This window comes from Neolamprologus brichardi, chromosome 22, assembly GCF_056152115.1.
Source record: "Neolamprologus brichardi isolate AB-2024 chromosome 22, ASM5615211v1, whole genome shotgun sequence".
NCBI lineage: Eukaryota > Metazoa > Chordata > Actinopteri > Cichliformes > Cichlidae > Neolamprologus > Neolamprologus brichardi.
The window spans coordinates 21677669-21695023 of NC_142124.1; the positions used below are offsets into that span (position 1 = coordinate 21677669).

The 17355-nt window shown below is 40.7% G+C and overlaps 1 protein-coding gene across 1 annotated transcript; it reads left to right on the top strand.

Moving 5' to 3' along the window:
- Positions 1 to 396: 396 nt before the first annotated feature.
- On the top strand, positions 397 to 8450 carry trappc3 (trafficking protein particle complex subunit 3). Its single transcript, XM_006787583.3, has 5 exons — positions 397 to 576; positions 1391 to 1488; positions 4794 to 4893; positions 6321 to 6503; positions 7780 to 8450. Exons 1-5 carry the CDS (start codon positions 535 to 537, stop codon positions 7897 to 7899), a joined length of 543 nt encoding a protein of 180 aa, XP_006787646.1. The 5' UTR covers positions 397 to 534; the 3' UTR covers positions 7900 to 8450.
- Positions 8451 to 17355: the final 8905 nt, after the last annotated feature.

Consider the following 17355-nt stretch of genomic DNA (forward strand, 5'->3'; position numbering starts at 1 on the left):
TACAATTTCATAAAGCAGGCTTTTAAATCTCACAATTTATCAATATATTACCCATATCGCCATCGTGTGGTCAATTATGGGAAGATTTTGTTGAGACCAAGAATTTGCGGTCCTCTGTTCCCCTCCAAGACGCCAGAGGGCGGTAAGATAAGCAGCTGAACAAAAACTGCGTCAAACACACCCCTAAAACTGTAGGAAAAAATGCGTTTCCTTTCAAAATAAAGTGTATTATCTGGTGTTATACATAAGAGGCTACATTTCTCTGGATATCGGCAACAACAGAGTGTAATTTTAAAGGCTTTTTATTCCTCATTGCACCGTTTTCTTTTGTTTCAAAGGTTTACTCGCGAATTTCCCGCAATAAAACTTTTACTTTTAAGTAGGACCGGAAGTTCATGTTTCTATCTCATGACGCTTGATACAACGAGAGCGACTTAAACAGGCGATTACGGAAATAACTGCTTAGCCCGAATCAAATAAATAAAGGATTAATATCGAGTGCACCACCTGTGTAAGCCCGTAACACCCGTCACAATGTCCAGACAAGCCAACCGGGCAACAGACAGCAAGAAGATGGTAGGCGACTCCCACAGGATTAATGGCAACATAGCAAGCTTAGCTAGCAGGATGCTAACCGTGGCTGTAAGGCTAAATTAACAACTCACTCATGTCTCTGAACTGAGCTACTCGCCAAATTATGCATATTTATCTTGCACGTGTGGCTAGGTACAAGAGGTATATTTGTACGTGTTTAACATTTATTTCACTGTTGATTAATGTCGGGTTTGGCTTTGACAGGAAGTGGAGCTACAAGCTAAGTAGTCTACAAATGACAACAAAACACAAAAACACATTTAAAAGCAATTTCTTAAAGGATTTTTCAGTTGAACGTATATGAATTTACAATTTATTAACTGAGCTGACTAAAACTGTAATATACCTTTCTAAAAGCGACGCTAAAACACTATTTTCCAAGCAGGTATTGTAGCTCCTGTGCCGTGACAGGTCATTCGTGTCAGCTGTGGCTCTAATCTTAACAGTTATTTTATGGTAATAGCATTAGATCTGTATAGCTTTTAAAGTTTGGTGTGAAAACTGAAAGATCAGCAATAGAAAAATGTGCCACATATTAATGAAACGTTTTTCAATCCTAAGCTGGCATCAAACGTTAGTTCAGTTCTAAGAGCTGCCCTGGGACGATCTGTTTAACTTCTAAATGCTCAAAAATATCCCACCCCCAAATTATTATTTAACTTAAAGTGTTTTATATAGGCTTTGCTTGCTGGAAAAAAGGTTGTCATTTGTGTGGGGCAAAGATAACATGTGATCTGTGTGGTTTTTGAGTAGTTTATCTGTTGGTTTTTTGTTTGTTTGTTTGTTTGTTTTTTAGAACTCGGAGTTGTTCACACTGACTTATGGGGCCCTGGTCACCCAGCTTTGTAAAGACTATGAGAATGATGAGGAGGTCAATAAACAGCTGGATAAGATGTGAGTACTCTTCAAGCAGGATTTTTCCTGTCTTTGAACGAACCATTTGCTCCTCATACAGTAAAGGCATTTCTTTAAGCACAACAGACAGACATTTGTGCTTCAATTTGTGACCATTTGAATAACAAACTGTGAATTAATCTTGAGTCTGGCCAAATTCTCTTTTGGGGCTCACACCCAGCTGTCGTTTGAAAATTGTGTAAATACTGTTAAATGCACTTGCTGTGTGAAGCAAAAAAGCATTACTTAATTAGAAACACAGAAGGTAAACTTTTCCATCACTTAAACAGTAACTAGGCACTTTATGAGGTACATCTATTTGCTGCCCTTCAACACAAATTCCTAATCAGCCAATCACATAACACCTCAGTTCATTTAGGTTATCCTGTCTCAAGCTGTTAGGGAGGCAACAGTAACTCAAATAAGCACTTGTTCCCACCAAGGTATGTAGAAGAGCATCTGTGAATACACAGTGTGTCAAACACTGGGATACAGCAGCAGAAGATCACACCAGACGATGAATGAAGTTCAAAACCGCAGCGCTTTTTCTGTGTTAGCTGGCTTGACACAGTCGAAAGCCCCAGTCACCGAAAATGGCCACCACAGTGCTTTTTACCACCTTTCTGTTAAGCTGCATTTCTGCTCTGCTATGTGAATGATTACATAAAAATAGTGATTTTGCAGGTCATGTGACTCTTCTTTCACACAAAGTGAGTATCACCTACTGCAATAAGAGACAAATCTTTAGATAATGATCATAAAATAGTGATTAAAAATCTATATCAAATATAAAAATATACCAGTAAAATGCAACATTGTCACAAAGAGCTACAATGCTACTGAAGAACATTAATCTTGGGGTTTATTTCACACAGCGGTACATAAACAGTTCCGTGTGCTGCTATTTATTTTAAAGGTGACTGCGACACATTTGAGCTTTGAATCTTTGAACTAGGTCCATTTAAACATTAAAGGTTACTGTTCTGTAGCCTAACAAAGGAGATGTGGAAATCATTTTACTTTGTCAGCAGAGGAAAGTGAAATTGATGTGTTTTGTTCTGGTAGCTGCAATTCCAGCAATGTAAAAGAGATTTGGCACCAAATTAAAAAACATGTGCGAACTTGCTACATCGAGCTTATTTTAAACTGAAAATTGGAACATAACCTGGTCAGGTCTTCAGCATAAGTTACCACGGTGATTTAGCTAGGTAAAAAGAGAGCCACTTTTGTGACACAGAAAACTGACTTTTAAGCTCGTAAAAGCTTGATAAGCTTGATAAGCTATTAAATAACATGAAGGCATGGATCAGTCCGGCATCAAGCTGGTGATGTAATAATTTGTAGTGTATCCATCTTCTGATGGTTGTTTCCAGCAGGATTAAGTACCATGTCCCAAACCTCAGATCATCTCAAACTGATGATCTGAGGTCAAAACAAAGGCACCCTTTGTTTAATTTATAGTTAATAAATTCATGTATGTACCATTAACTATGTGCTATCATTCAGCCTGTTTAATTTGATACATTAGGAAACATAAACCTGGCTCTTCTGGTAGATAATTCCAAGCCGCTGAAACTTACTACATAACTGTTATGATGTGCAGGTGTGCATCACAAAGCCATAATGCAATAAACACACAATTTATAACATCATACATAATTTTGAACGTATCACAGGAAGTATAATGCTGATGACAAGGTATTGCCGAGTATTCTGTACAGGAGTATTTATCTGTAACAAAGTTCAGTGCTTCTGTCTCGCATATGTTGAGCCTGTGGTTTTCAATGGATGCTCTCAATCATGGTCAAAGGAGCTTGCAAAGAAAAGCGTCTGGACTTCTTTAAGTTACTTGAAGACGTTTCACCTCTCATCCGAGAAGCTTCTTCAGTTCTAAGGTCAAATGGTGGAGAGTCCCAGATATAACCCTAGTGGGAGTATCCCCCCACAGAGGGACAAAAGGACCCCCTGATGATCCTCTAATCGCCTGAGCCAAGGTGTGAAACTGGGTTTGGGTCACAATCAGCCAGAGTTTCGGGTGAGTTCATTGTGAAACCTGGCCCCACCTTATCATGCGAATTCCTGAGGTCAGATGGCCCAGGATGTGAGTGGGCGTTAAGGCGTCTGGGAAGGGATCTCAAAACTGGATTATAGATGGTAGAGAGTTGGTGTCGTAAACCACCGCCTCTGTTCAAAGATGGTCGCTCACAGTGGACATAGATGGCTTCTTTCACTCCTCTTTCAAACCATCTGTCCTCTCTGTCCAAAATGTGAACATTGGCATCCTCGAAAGAGTGTCCTTTATCCTTAAGATGCAGATGGACAGCTGAGTCTTGTCCTGTGGAGGTGGCTCTTCTGTGTTGTGCCATGCGCTTGTGAAGTGGCTGTTTGGTCTCTCCAATGTAGAGGTCTGGGCATTCCTCTCTGCACTGTACAGCATACACCACATTGTTAAGTCTGTGTTTAGAACTGAAGAAGCTTCTCGGATGAGAGGTGAAACGTCTTCAAGTAAGCTCCTTTGACTACGATGACCTGGATGACTGAGAACCTTCACAGACTCTCAATCATGCATCCTTTGGGATTTTTGAAGCCTCTTGGGTGACTCTTTATAGCTGACAGCTTCATTATACTTTTTAAGCGTTTTCCTATTTTCAGTTCATAACATAGCTTGACACAAAATGGAGCAGAGACGTAGTCTTATCGGATTTAATTTCTTACACTGCTGCTTCTCCTCTTGTAAGTTCTTTGGATGGGGTCTTTTGAAGAAGCAATTATTTAATATTAAGACAGAAGAATCTTAGGAATGCCAAGCAGGAGACAGTACTCCCCCAGAATAAGATTAAGACAAAATGATTGGTTTCTAACTTCAGAAATTGAAATTATCCTGTCATGCTGACAGACCTTTGGACTGGATGTACTTTGTTTCTCTGGCTGTGCGGTAACCCTGAGCTGTCGGGACGAGGCTCGTCTTACCTGGCCTTAGAAGGCAGTGAATCTGCACTGCCCAGTCTGCCAGATACCATCCAGCTGATTAGAGACGGACCATGTTAGGATTGGGATGCATCCATTGGCTTCAGAGTCTGCTGTTAGGTTAAGTTGTCTGGACTCTTTAATCAGAAATGTCATTATTTGGCAAGTATATGAACCAAAAATATTTTGAAGGATTTGAAGCTGTCTGCCATGGCTTTACAGTTTGCCGCAGGTTAGCCTGTCTTTTCCCCCCAACTACTTTTCCTTTAATATAAAAAGAAAACATGACTTTGTCTCTTACCCACTTCTCTCTCTCTCTGACGTTCTGACTTCCACAGGGGTTATAACATTGGTGTGCGTCTGATCGAGGACTTCCTGGCACGCTCAAGCATCGGCAGGTGTCAGGATTTCCGAGAAACAGCCGATGTCATTGCTAAGGTAACTGGAAGGTTCCAGGCCAATCAGAGCATGACCATGGACTTCTCCCAAGATAGACAGAGGGAAATAGGAGAGGGAGGAAGGGACAGATTAGAGGGAACATTTCTAATAAAACACCCTAACACAGGATGGGTGAAAGAGTGTCAGGATAAGGGTAAGGGCAAGAAGACAAGAAAAGCTTAAAATACAGAATGAAGCATATTTCTAAACTTTATGCTAAAATCACATTCGTGTGAGTGTGTGGAAATGATCCGGTGTGAAATGTGATGCAAATTCAGTGATACATATCTGGTTTGCCATCTTTGGACTTTTATTTTGAAAGAGAACCTGTTAAGCTTTTCCTTATTTTCTCTAACATACTTGCTGTTGCTATCATAGATGCTCACATTTGTCATGGCCAAAGTAACAAGTTACAAGTAATCCCTATGAACCAAAGGCTCTAAATACGGGCTGTGAGCACAGAAACCACACCCACCTGCTATTCAAACTTTCTGGTAGTGAGGGGCAGCCAATTAGAAGGTTACAGGCCTTAAAAGGGAACAGTTTATTTATTTATTGTTTGTGTAGTAGATGTAGTGATGTGCTTTACCAAGGCCCAGTATAAGAAAAATAAGAATTATTTTCAAATGTGAATCATGCATAGTTGTTAAAATAGCTGGAAGTTAACAAAATGGGTCTCTGTTCAGCTTTGGCAACAGGGCTGCATAACTGAGTCTGGTTTTATGCCAAGTCACCTGACTGTCAGTTTTTCCATATGACGTCCTTATGACAAAAGGACACAGACAGACAGACCAGGAAGGCGGCTCTCGGGCTGCACGTTGAGCCCCTTCAGTTGCTTTCGAGGTGTTACATCTGCGTGCAAAGGGAGTCATTCCACAGATGTAACAACACTCCAGCTCAGGGACCTGGCTCGTGGTCATGAAGAGAGAGGTCAGGTCTGTAAATGGAGGACCACTATGGGACAGCGGTTTGGAAGGTGCAGTGAATGACTGCTTCAGGATATCTCGTGACCTCTAGCTAAACTCTGAAATTACCTCAGCAATTCTTCAGTTAAATAGACGCAGAAGAGGTCTGTTATGTGGTCACAACAGATTTTCTACAGCTGTGGATCATATTTTCATTATTATTCTGTGGCTAGTGATGTTTAAAAACTGGAATAAGGACAGCAAACATTTTACATGAGTGCAAATCTGCCCAGGCCAGCTTAATGTTGGAATTATTTGGAGCCGTGCAACTGGGATTTTGTTTGCTCCATTGAAATTTTATTTGTCAGAAAATGAGAAAGCCTGCCGTTCCCTCTATGAAAAAGTGATAAAGAAGAACAAAAGCCCAAAAAACTGATGACTTTATCAGAAAATATTTGTAAATGATTAATGTTTTTTTTCCCTTTTTTCTCCTCTGTTGTTAATATTGGGGGTCTCCATTAGGTTGCTTTTAAAATGTACCTAGGAATCACCCCAAGCGTGACCAATTGGAGCCCTGCAGGAGATGAGTTTTCCCTTATCCTCGAAAATAATCCACTGGTAGACTTTGTGGAGTTGCCAGATAACCACAGCACACTCATCTACTCCAACCTTCTGTGCGGCGTCCTCAGAGGAGCCCTGGAGATGGTAAGATAAACCTCAGAAGTTTTAAGGTGCCGCGTGTATAGGATGTATGGAAAAATATAACAAATCAATGGTGATAGTGTCCAGTGCACAGTTACATTTAGTTTATGCTATGAAATGATGGCATACATCTTTAATGATGTCTACTACCAATTTTATTTTGGATTTCCTCTAATCCACACAGGCTCAAACATATACATCCACCAATATTTGGTTAAATGTCTCTTAGCAACTTGCAAGATGCTTTTTTTTTTTTTCTTTTCATCCATCACCAAGATTCTGACATAATTCTGGCTGGATATTTGACCACTCTTATTGGGAAAATTGGTAGAGTTTATTTAAATTGTTTGGTTTTCTGGCACAGACCTGGCTTTTAAATTTCCAATAGGGTTAATGGTAAATGGACTGATTCTTATATAGTGCTTTTCTACTCTCCCAAAGTACTCAAAGCGCTGATTAAAACAAGCCACATTCACCCAATCACACCCATTCTCACGAGCACTTTCTCTACAAGTAGTGCTTTCTAACTACATTCACACACATTCATACGCCGATGGATGCATCGGTTAGTATCTTGCCCAAGGATACTTGACATGCAGACTGGAGGAGCCAGGAATTGAACCACCAACCTTCCGACCTGTAGGTGACCTGCTCTACCTCCTGAGCTACAGCCCCCCCAGGGCGGAGTCTTGGGAAGTTTTCAGAATGTTAATGTTAGCCAGCTTTATCCATTCCAAAACCAGTTTTGTTGTGTGTTTGGGATCATTGTCTTGTTGAACACCCAACTGTGTCCAACCTTCAACAGTCAAGCTTTTGATTCTAGGTGAAATAGAAAGATTTCAAGATAGTTGTCCTCCTTCCCTCGTGCATGATGCTCCCTGGGGGAAAAGCCCAAGAGCTCTTTTTTTTTTTTTTTTTTTTTTTTTTTTTTTGCTGCCAACACCATACTTGAGAGTAGGCACCGTGCTCTTAGATTTGAAAGCCTAACACATCTCTTGTCATTGTGGCCACATAGCTCAAACTTTGTCTTATCTCACATTATACTTTTCTTCTGAAAGCTGCTTGATTTTGGAGCAGGTGCTTCTTTCCTGGTCAGCACCTTGTCAATCCATGACAATGTAAAACTTGCTGTGGACATGAAACCTGATGAACATTCATGCCCATGATGAGTGTATACAACTTCTGACCACAACTTTAATAGTGGAAAATGAACAAATGAGGATAAAAGTCTGTCTTCCTTTTTGTTTTTTAAAACAAAATCTTTATGAATGTGGTTTAGGTCCAGATGGCGGTGGATGTGAAATTTGCCCAGGACACTCTGAGAGGGGACAGTGTGACAGAAATCCGCATGAAGTTCATTAAGAGGATTGAAGAAAACCTGCCTGCGGGAGACGAGTGATGGAAACGCAGAGATCACCTGCATCCCACAGAGGGAGGACTGATTTAAACACAGAACACTTTCACACTTTAAAAGATGAACACGATTCACACCATCAGACCGCATGCTCAACTTTAACAGGATGGTTACTTTTCTGGCAACATAACATCTCTACGAGTCGATGTGAGCATAAGAGGCTGATGGATGATTCACTAAAAATACCTGAATCGACTCGTAGCTTCAGTCATTTATTTGTTACTAACCCATGTTTAAAGACTCTCGTTGACGTCTTTTTCTCATGAATAAAGTGTTTCGTTTATTTTTGTTCGGCACAAGGCGAGTAAGTCTTATGCAAAGTTTTTTTTGTTTTGTTTGGGGTTTTTTTTTTGTCTATTATCTTCTTTGTTTTTTGTTTTTAATGAAATCACACTTTATTGCTGCCAATTATTTGGCATGTTAATTTATGATGATGTTCAGTAAAAGTGACATTTCATGTGATGCTTTTCTCATCCATTTATGAGATTTGAAACCTTCTAACATGCCTGCTTGGGGACCTTGAACACTTAAAACCAAGCTCTTTCTAACACAAACACACTAAATGTTTCAGTGTACTGTGGAAGTTATTTCTTTGGAGCTGTTCTGCAAAGGCAAACAATAACCGGCCTTAATTTCTCTCTTATGTTTGTTCAGGGCCCATAGAAGCAATTTGCATGGGTGCAGAAAAGTCACCAGTTGGGGCTGTCACACCTGTGAATAGCTCCCTTACAAGTAATGAACAGAACCTCTGTCAGACTTGCTGCACACCTCATCAATAACTTAAAACACAGGCGGCCATTCATGAGATGTAGCACATGCGCACACACACACACACAATCCATCTGTGGTTCCACATTTGAAAGGAAGAAAAAAAAATCTGGTCTGGATACAAGGAGAACATTAGCAATATTTTCTTAATTCCTCATTTTTATTTATTTTTTTATTGTGTAACAGAACAGCAAGAGTACCAAACTCACGAGTCTGCTGAAAGCACTTAGAGAAGGAGATTGTCAGATAGGGATTTCCTTTTGGAGAAATCTGTCAGCCATTAGCTGCTGGAAACCTCGAGGCCCTACACATTCTTATTTTATAGCTACTAGTGCTATTACATGAACCCATGACAAATTCTGTTGACTTGAGGTCAATTCTCCAAACAGCCACAAGAGGTTGCTGTGTACATTAGCTTTCCTCTGCGGGCATGTGGTTTAAACAATGTATATCTATCTTTTTTTTTTCCTGCCAAAGGTGGATATATTGCGGTGTGGGCATGTACATTCCCTTACTTGTGGGAGTACTGGCTGGATCTGCAAGAAAACGTAAATAATAAGGCTCTATTTTTTTCAGATGGTGCCAATAGCTTTGATCTGGCTCAAGATGAGAGAAACATTGACAACATACAGTCAACTCTGTACTTTATAAGATGTATTATGGAGGGATTTCTCATTAATATGCATTGTCTGAAGCATCTGCCTACTCCCGTCTGGGGTAGCGCTCTTTTAAAAGGATAAAGAATGGAAAGCGGAGGCACCACAAGGGCCAACAATAAACTCGGGAGGCCATTAGGCGAGCGCTCAACACATTACGTGCGCGTATCTATGCACCCTGTAGGCCTGTCATGTGGATGTTGGATGTAGAGTATTTCAGGAAATCTATTTTTTGGGTGGTTGTGTTCAGAAGCTTAATGTAAATGACTTGGCAGCTTTGGAGCTGGACCTGAGGGATGCATAGACAGCTGGGTTTGTGTACTTGTGAAAACCGGTATCCCTCTGCCATATGCTTGCAGGAATTTACCTTGACAAATGCATACACACATGCTGGTCACGGAGCCCAAAGCGAGGATGAATTTATTACCGCCGCAGCACTCTCGCGTCGGTGTTAATGCTTTCTAGAAGGACCGATCATGCAAACAGTCGACTGTTTCCCGGCTCTTGGTGAGAGCTTTGTGTTGATTGTTTTCACAGTTTTACCCATTAAGCAAGAAAGTATGAAGACTAACTCTGCTTATAACCTGAGCATCTGGGATTTCTATTCCCTCTGCAGGACTGCAGATGGTGTCACAGAAGAGAGAGAGAAAAAAAGAGTTGTTTGAGGCACTTAAGACTCATCGAGCCATGAGGAGCTTCTTTGAAGATGCTATTCATATTTACTCCCCTTCTCTCTGTCTCATAGTTTGAAACAGTCTAAGATGCTTCCTAACATGCAGGCAGTTTGTTCTCCGTCTCCCACAAGCAGACATGCTGCCATTTAAAAAATATTTATTAATATTATTTATTGCAGCTGCCTATATTTTTCAGAAAACTTTATTAGGACAGACCTGGAATACAAGTAGCAAATGTTACGGGCCTGAGACAGCGTGCGCTGATCTGCTTTAAGCCAGCTAAATGTTTCCATGTGGCCTTTATGGGAAACAAATGGTGAAAGGCACGCTGTGACAGTAAAGCCCAGCACACAGCCTGGTAATGGACCTGCGCTTATTGAATACCGCATCCCTTTCTTCTACCTCCACTCCATCTATTTCCAACCCCATCCTCTCAACGTTTAGCCCCCCCCCCCCTTTCCTTTTTCCCTCTGACTTTCACAATGTTTCCATTATTCAACCTGTTTACTTTGCAGTTTTTGGGAATGTCCTGTATCTGCTGGGAATCGTGCTGCCTCACAGGTGAAGTAAAGGCTGGCCGAAGAGTCAGTCACCCAGGATTTTCAGAGGTTTCCACAATATGTGTGTGTGTGTGTTTTGCAGCTAGTCAGTGAGAACAGCTGAGATGAAAGCAGTACGGACAGCACTTCATAAAAGGAGAAAATGCAGTGAGTCAGCATACAAGTGGATTCATGGTAAATTAAAACCCTGACTTACTGAAAAATGCTCCTGGGCAGTGAAGCAGTAGAAGTGGCTGATTTAATGAGCGTGCACACCTGAAAAGATGCTCTCGCCAGTACAGGAGTTATTCATAGGAACGTCCCTTGTCTGTAAAACACACCTCCCTGTTGCTCTGTGTGATTTTTAGTGGTTTGAGGGGATGTTCAATTGGGATTTATGCGCATAAACACCTCAGTAAATAAATGTGGATGTGGTTTTGAGAGGTAATTATAAGTTGATTTGGTATTCAGTCACAGCATGTACCCACCGAGATCTGCTATAGCATCTGCAAGCCATTTGGAATATGATTCATTACCCACTTCCAGACAAACTGTTGAGCACTTCCTATAAATCTAATAACTCATGCTTCGCTCAGTCATCTACCATGGGTTGTACATGCAATAGAAAGTGAGAAGTTATTAGGCTTCCCAAAGTAATGTTTGGGTCATTAAGTGTGCTGGCAGGGAAAGAGAAACTAAACTAGTAACAAAACCCCTCAATTCCCAACAATAAAAACAGAGATCGGCACCAGGTAACCCACACAATGAATTCCTGGATCGTCAGTGCTCCGGGAAAGTTGTGTTTCTGTCTTTTCAACAGGAAGACATGTCAGGTTGAAGTTGGCTCTTTTGTGTATCAGCGGCGGCCTGGCTGGTTCCAGAGAGGGTTTCAGGCAGGCCTTGGACAATTCCAAGCCATTTAATGCTTTGTTTTTAGTTTTTCCTTCTTCCCTTTCTTCCAGGCTTTTTGGATAGGAGCTGCTAAGCTGCCTTCACTCTGCTTCCAATTTCCTCCTGCTCTTTTGTTCTTCCTCTTTTCTCCTGAATCTTATGAAGTGGAGTTTTTTTTTAGACGTTCCTGATGACACAGGTTTTACCCAATCCAGATCCTTTTTATCTTTGGCCCTTATTTTCCCACAATATTCCTCAGCTCTTGTCTTGTTTTTCTCCCTCTTTTCTTCCCTTTTTCTTGACCCCGCAGCCGCTCGAGCTGGAGTTTATGTAACAGCGGCAGAACTTTCCAGCTTGGAACAGCCTCACTTCAAGATAGAGCAAGGAGAATGAGAGAGAGAGAAAGAGCAAAAAGGAAAAGAAAAAGTGGTGTGTGTAATTTTACACTGGCTAGCCTGAGGGCAAACAGCACCTTAGCTAACACTTTAAGACATTATTCCTCCAAATTCATATATGTAAGCGCTCTATGAGTCTCTGGGGCAGTAACAAATAATTTCAGTTGAAAAGCTGGAATGTGAAAGTCCTGGTTTGCCCTGGTTTGACTAAAATCAAACCAGGCTTCCCTCCCAGATCGTAGGACTGCCTAGAGGCTGCAGACCAGCTGCACTGGACGGGATGTCACTGCTCATTGCTGCCAAGCATGAGCTGACCGTGTGTGTGTGTGTGTGTGTCACTTTAATATTTTGAGTGACAAAACAGACTGTACACTAATTAGGGCAGCTTACTTCAAATGAGTCAAGCTGGCCATCTATCTACATTTCATAGTACGATATCCATGCATAAATCCAGACACCAGCTCTAGGATTTATATCTTCAGCAAAACATTTATTTCCCCCTGATTTTAAGCAATTGTTTTATACAAATGATTGTGATTAGAAGGGCTCTGGATAGTCTCATTGTAGAGGCTAAACATTTTCATGCCTGAAAAACCGACTCTCTGTTCAAATACACTGGAATTTGAGTCTCACCTGACCAATAACATGATGTGGCAATATATAGTATGATTCTATTTAAATGTTGAGTGCATTTTATGGAAATGTTAAAAAAAACAATGAAAAAGTAATGGCAAATGATGCTATATAGTAGCAAATATTGTATTTTGATCAAAGCTTGGACAGTTTATGTTTGACATTGTAACGTGTCTTGAAGTTAATTAATGAGACGTCTCATAGGTCAGTGTTGCCTTCTTGGATAAAATGCAGCCACCATTTTATAATTTCATCCATTTCAAACTTAAAACAAATAAACAAACAAAGCAAAACAAAACACAGGTTATAAAGTCAAAATAAGTCAGCCCATTAAATGACTTCTTCGTGTTAAAAACAAGCTAACAAGCTAACAAATGATTTAGCCATGGTTGTATTTTCATTGTAAAGGTTAATATTAGGTGAGTAGTGTGTTTACATTTTCTTCATCTTTTATGCTGAAAATGTTACACATAGGTGTATAGTTAGTGCTATATAGTTATTGTTGTATAGTTAGTGTTATCTGCAAATTACCACCATCTTCTATATCTGAAAAAACTGTAGCTGTTAGAACTGCTCTCTACAGCAGTGGTTCCCAACCTTTTTTGCGCCACGGACCGGTTTATGCCCGACAATATTTTCATGGACCGGCCTTTAAGGTGTCGCGGATAAATACAACAAAATAAAACTAGTACCGGTACCGAAAAAAAGAAAATTTATTCATAACACACGAGAAAAGACCAAGGAAAACCAAGTAAACGATAAAAACGATAACAAAATAACGCTGAAAACCGATAAAAACCCGGAAAACTATACATTTCACACCTGAGCCTCAACTCTCGCGGCCCGGTACCAAACGACTTACGGACCGGTACCGGTCCGAGGCCGGGGGGTTGGGTTGTATAGTTGTTATTTCAGCTAAAATATTGTAGCGGGTCAGGGCTGTTTTGGGTTTTGTTTGACAGCTGTGTTCTGTTGTTTCAGGCGGCAGCGTTATGTTGCCATGGTTACCATGTGACACGCTCTCTCTGCAACTGTGTGTTTTTCTGGTGAGAAAGCGCCTTTTTGTTGTTATGCTAGAGCTGAACTAGCTATCCGGTCGTTAAGTGATGACGTGACGAATCCTACTTCCGGGCCTAAAGTAGTCTGCGTTTAATATGGCTTTTGTGTTGTTAACATGTTTAATGTTATGTATTTTCTTCTATTTAATCTCAAAAAACAGTCAGTGATCACTGTTGACCTCCCTCGGCTTTTATTACCGCTAATCATTTATTTAAGCTCAGTTTTTAAAACCCTAGTATGTAACTACAGCCCAGCCCATGCAGCAGTATATGAATGACTAACCTCTTATTGTGGATGGATTATCTCAGTTGTTCTCCTGGCTGAAGTTTGGTCCTTTTACAGCATCCTGCCATGCGATTACATTTGTTCCTGACCACCAAGAACACTCACGTTAACTTTTATCGAGTGGAAAAAAAGTTAGCTTGTTTATATTATGCTAACATAGCTGTGTCACTAGCGGTCACGTAGCACATCATTATATACCAGCTAGCCAAACTTCAGTAACCCTACAAACGTCACTGCTGTTTAGTTTTCTGTCTTCATTTATGTTGGAAGTGATAACAGAGCTGTACGTTTTAATTTGTTTCCAAAAACCCGCAGTCAGGACATGCTATATTGTATTTAGATAGAAGCTAGCGAGCTAACTTCCTGCTAACTTCTAACTCCGTTAAATGTCATAAATTTCGTTTTCATGGATGCCTGGATGGTAAACTCAATTGTTACACCTGGTAGAGCAGAACGGTGATCATTTTATTAAAGATGAAAGACTTTAGACAGTTTTTCAACTCTCAGTAATGATCATTTGATATATGGACCTGCAGTGGAGTTTAGGCCCAGACACGGCTAGTGACGTCAGACTTAACGACCGGATAGAGAGTATAAAGGATGGATATGGCTACTGTGACATCACTGATCGGTTTCTAAAGCCCGGTTTTGAAGCCAACATTGCATCACTGTAAATGTCTGTTTAGTCAGAATGTGGTTTTACCATAGATAATCCTCATTTTAGTAACATTGTATGACCAAGATTTACAAAATGACCTTATTTTGGACTCAAGTCAAGTCAAAACGCTGTTCTACCATAAAGTTTTAAGCAGAAATCTTTTTAGACAACAGCTATTGCCATCTAGTGATTTTCAGGTAGAATGCAGTTTTCACTAGAAGGCACTTTCACATTGGCTTCATTTTTGCCCTGCAGAGGCTACGTCCATCTTTCTCATGTGATGTCATGTGCACAATGCTCAACAGCTGTCTGCCATATTGGATGTGATACAACCACAGGTTGTATTCCCCTCTCAGTAATTGCTTTGGTTTCTAGTAGATTGCCACATTTGCTTGTAGTAAAGTTGTGCCTCAGCATTGCAACCAACATGTTTCAAAAGGTGCAACTTTTACTTTGAAGGCAAACAGTCTCAATTTCAGTTTCATTAGTGTTGGTAGACAAGTCCATCACTTTCAACCAACTTCAAGAATTTGTTCTATAATAGTGTGACGTGGGTGTGGTCTCTGGCCAGCTGCAGAGGAGGGGTGACACAGTGAGCTCCCGGGGCGGCGCAGGGGCGGGGTGAACAGGTGTGCTGGGATCTGACAGTGATTGTGTGTCTTTATATGTTGGCAGTGACAGTCGGAGGAGGAGCGGACGTGACAGCAGAGAGAGAGCGTGAGTGTCTGTGTCCCAGTCAATAAAACCACAGCATCAAATAAAAGTTCTGCTGTCAACATATTCGCTCCAGCATATGTTTCTTGGGTCCAACGTTACACATAGTTAACTCAACATTTGTAGTAAATGAACTTGTAAGATATAATGAGGTTTAATAATCATTTTGGAACATCAACCTTTTGTCATGAATGACAAGACCAGACTATTGTTCACGTTGTCACTATTAGTATTATTTTCATCAGGTGTAGTGTTACTGTGTCCCATTACTGCTGGAGTCTGTGATGATGTGTCTCTCCAACTGTAAAGTCTTCAAAGTCTTTCTATTGTTGCCAAGTTGAAGACCTCTTGTTCACCTGCTGGGCAGACACACAAAGGCCTCGGAGTGATGAGCCATTTATGTAATGGACCATTTTTATCAGACAGAGGGTTCCTCTTTGGCGATCCATAATGGAAATCAGAGATAAAACGAGGTTAGAAACACAATAGAATTAAAATTGCATGAGAAGAGTGCAGAACAGTCCATTAGTACAGTGTTTTCAGTGCAGGAAATGAGTCATATTTCTACATGTATAGATGCCTGATCTTTTTCCCCTTCATATATAACACATGCATACATATATTTGGGATGCTGTCAGTGTATTCTCCGATGGCAATGTGCTTGCCAGACATGTGTAACTTAAAGTTCAACCTCCTCATTTCCTTGTTCATGTCATTCAGTAATGTGAGCAGCGTGCCAAAATCTCTTCTTAATTTTTTATGGTCTTCAAAACATTCTGTGTGCACATGCACACATGCGTACTGTGGAGGATATATCTTTACACACATTCATATGTACATCTGCTTCACCTGTGTGCCGTCCTTTGTGATTTCCTTGCTTAGTTGCTGAAAGGACCCGCTGCGGGCCACATCCTTTTTTCAATTAGCTTGCCCAAGTTAGGCTCAGTGGCGCATAGATCTACTGTAAATCTGACCTGCAACATCCTGCTCCAAAGGGATACATGGAGCAAGTAAAAAGGAAGGGAGTTCTCCAAAGCTGTGTAGCATTTTGTTGGATTGTTTCCAGGGCTCTCATGAGCCAGGTCAGCGTCTGGCCCCACCAACTGTCAGAATCCACATCAGTTATCCGGTTAAAGGAATGTCATACGCTTTGAAAAAGGAAAAAAATAGACACACATGTCTGAGTGGATGTTACAACCACAGATTAAGCAGCAAACAACCCCACATGGAGCCATTAAATGTTTCTTCTACGGACAGACTCTACCAGAAGCCTGCCTCATGTCAGCAGAGGGGTTTTATTGTTTTCAGTAAACAGAGGGCAGTTGATTGTCATCAACTGAGATTCTCTCTGTGTTTGTTGTAGTATTTCCAGCCACCATCATTTGAGCACACTGTGGTTTCATGTTCCACTGTTACAATGAACCTCTTATGTTGCCAATGTGTTGTGAGACCAGATAATTATTTCCCATTTCCTCTCTTTTAATCCTATCAAAGTGTTTCTTTGATTTAGACATTAAACCTTAATAATTTAAACCAAAACTGTATTCCACAGAAACAAAAGACAATGTAACAAAATCACATAAACAGTCTGTTTTCAGAATACCACATTTGGTTTCTTTTGCACTCAAGTTGCGGCACACACCACTGAGACATTTTTAGTGGACATAAAAGCCAGTGGGGCTGAGTGAATGAGACCTGGATGTCCTTGGAGATGTGCCTTGGAAGGCAAAAGAATGACTTGTGAATGTGAAGGGATATCTAACATTCAAAATCCCTCCCACCGGTTCTATCTACTTCTTGGCAGATGTGAATGAGCACAAATAGGTGACGTTGTGAGAAAAATTAGGAAGTAGATCGTCCAAGACGAAAGCGATGACACGCTCTTTCAAGCAGTCCGGTTATTTGGCACAAGTAACTAGATCATGGCTTTGTCCACATGACAGCAAATCCAGAACTTTTTCCGAAGAAGCAAATATTCTCACCACAAATCAATACATGAGTACCTCTTTAATGTGTGGATGGAGTATTTTTGTCTTGGTAAATGTTACCAACAAACATCAGCATCTTGGCACTCTCATTGTAAGGAGCATGCTCAACTGCTGGCCAATGTAAATCATCATTATGTTTAATTATAGTAGTGTTTTCTTCAAGCACTAGCAGAACTTCTGA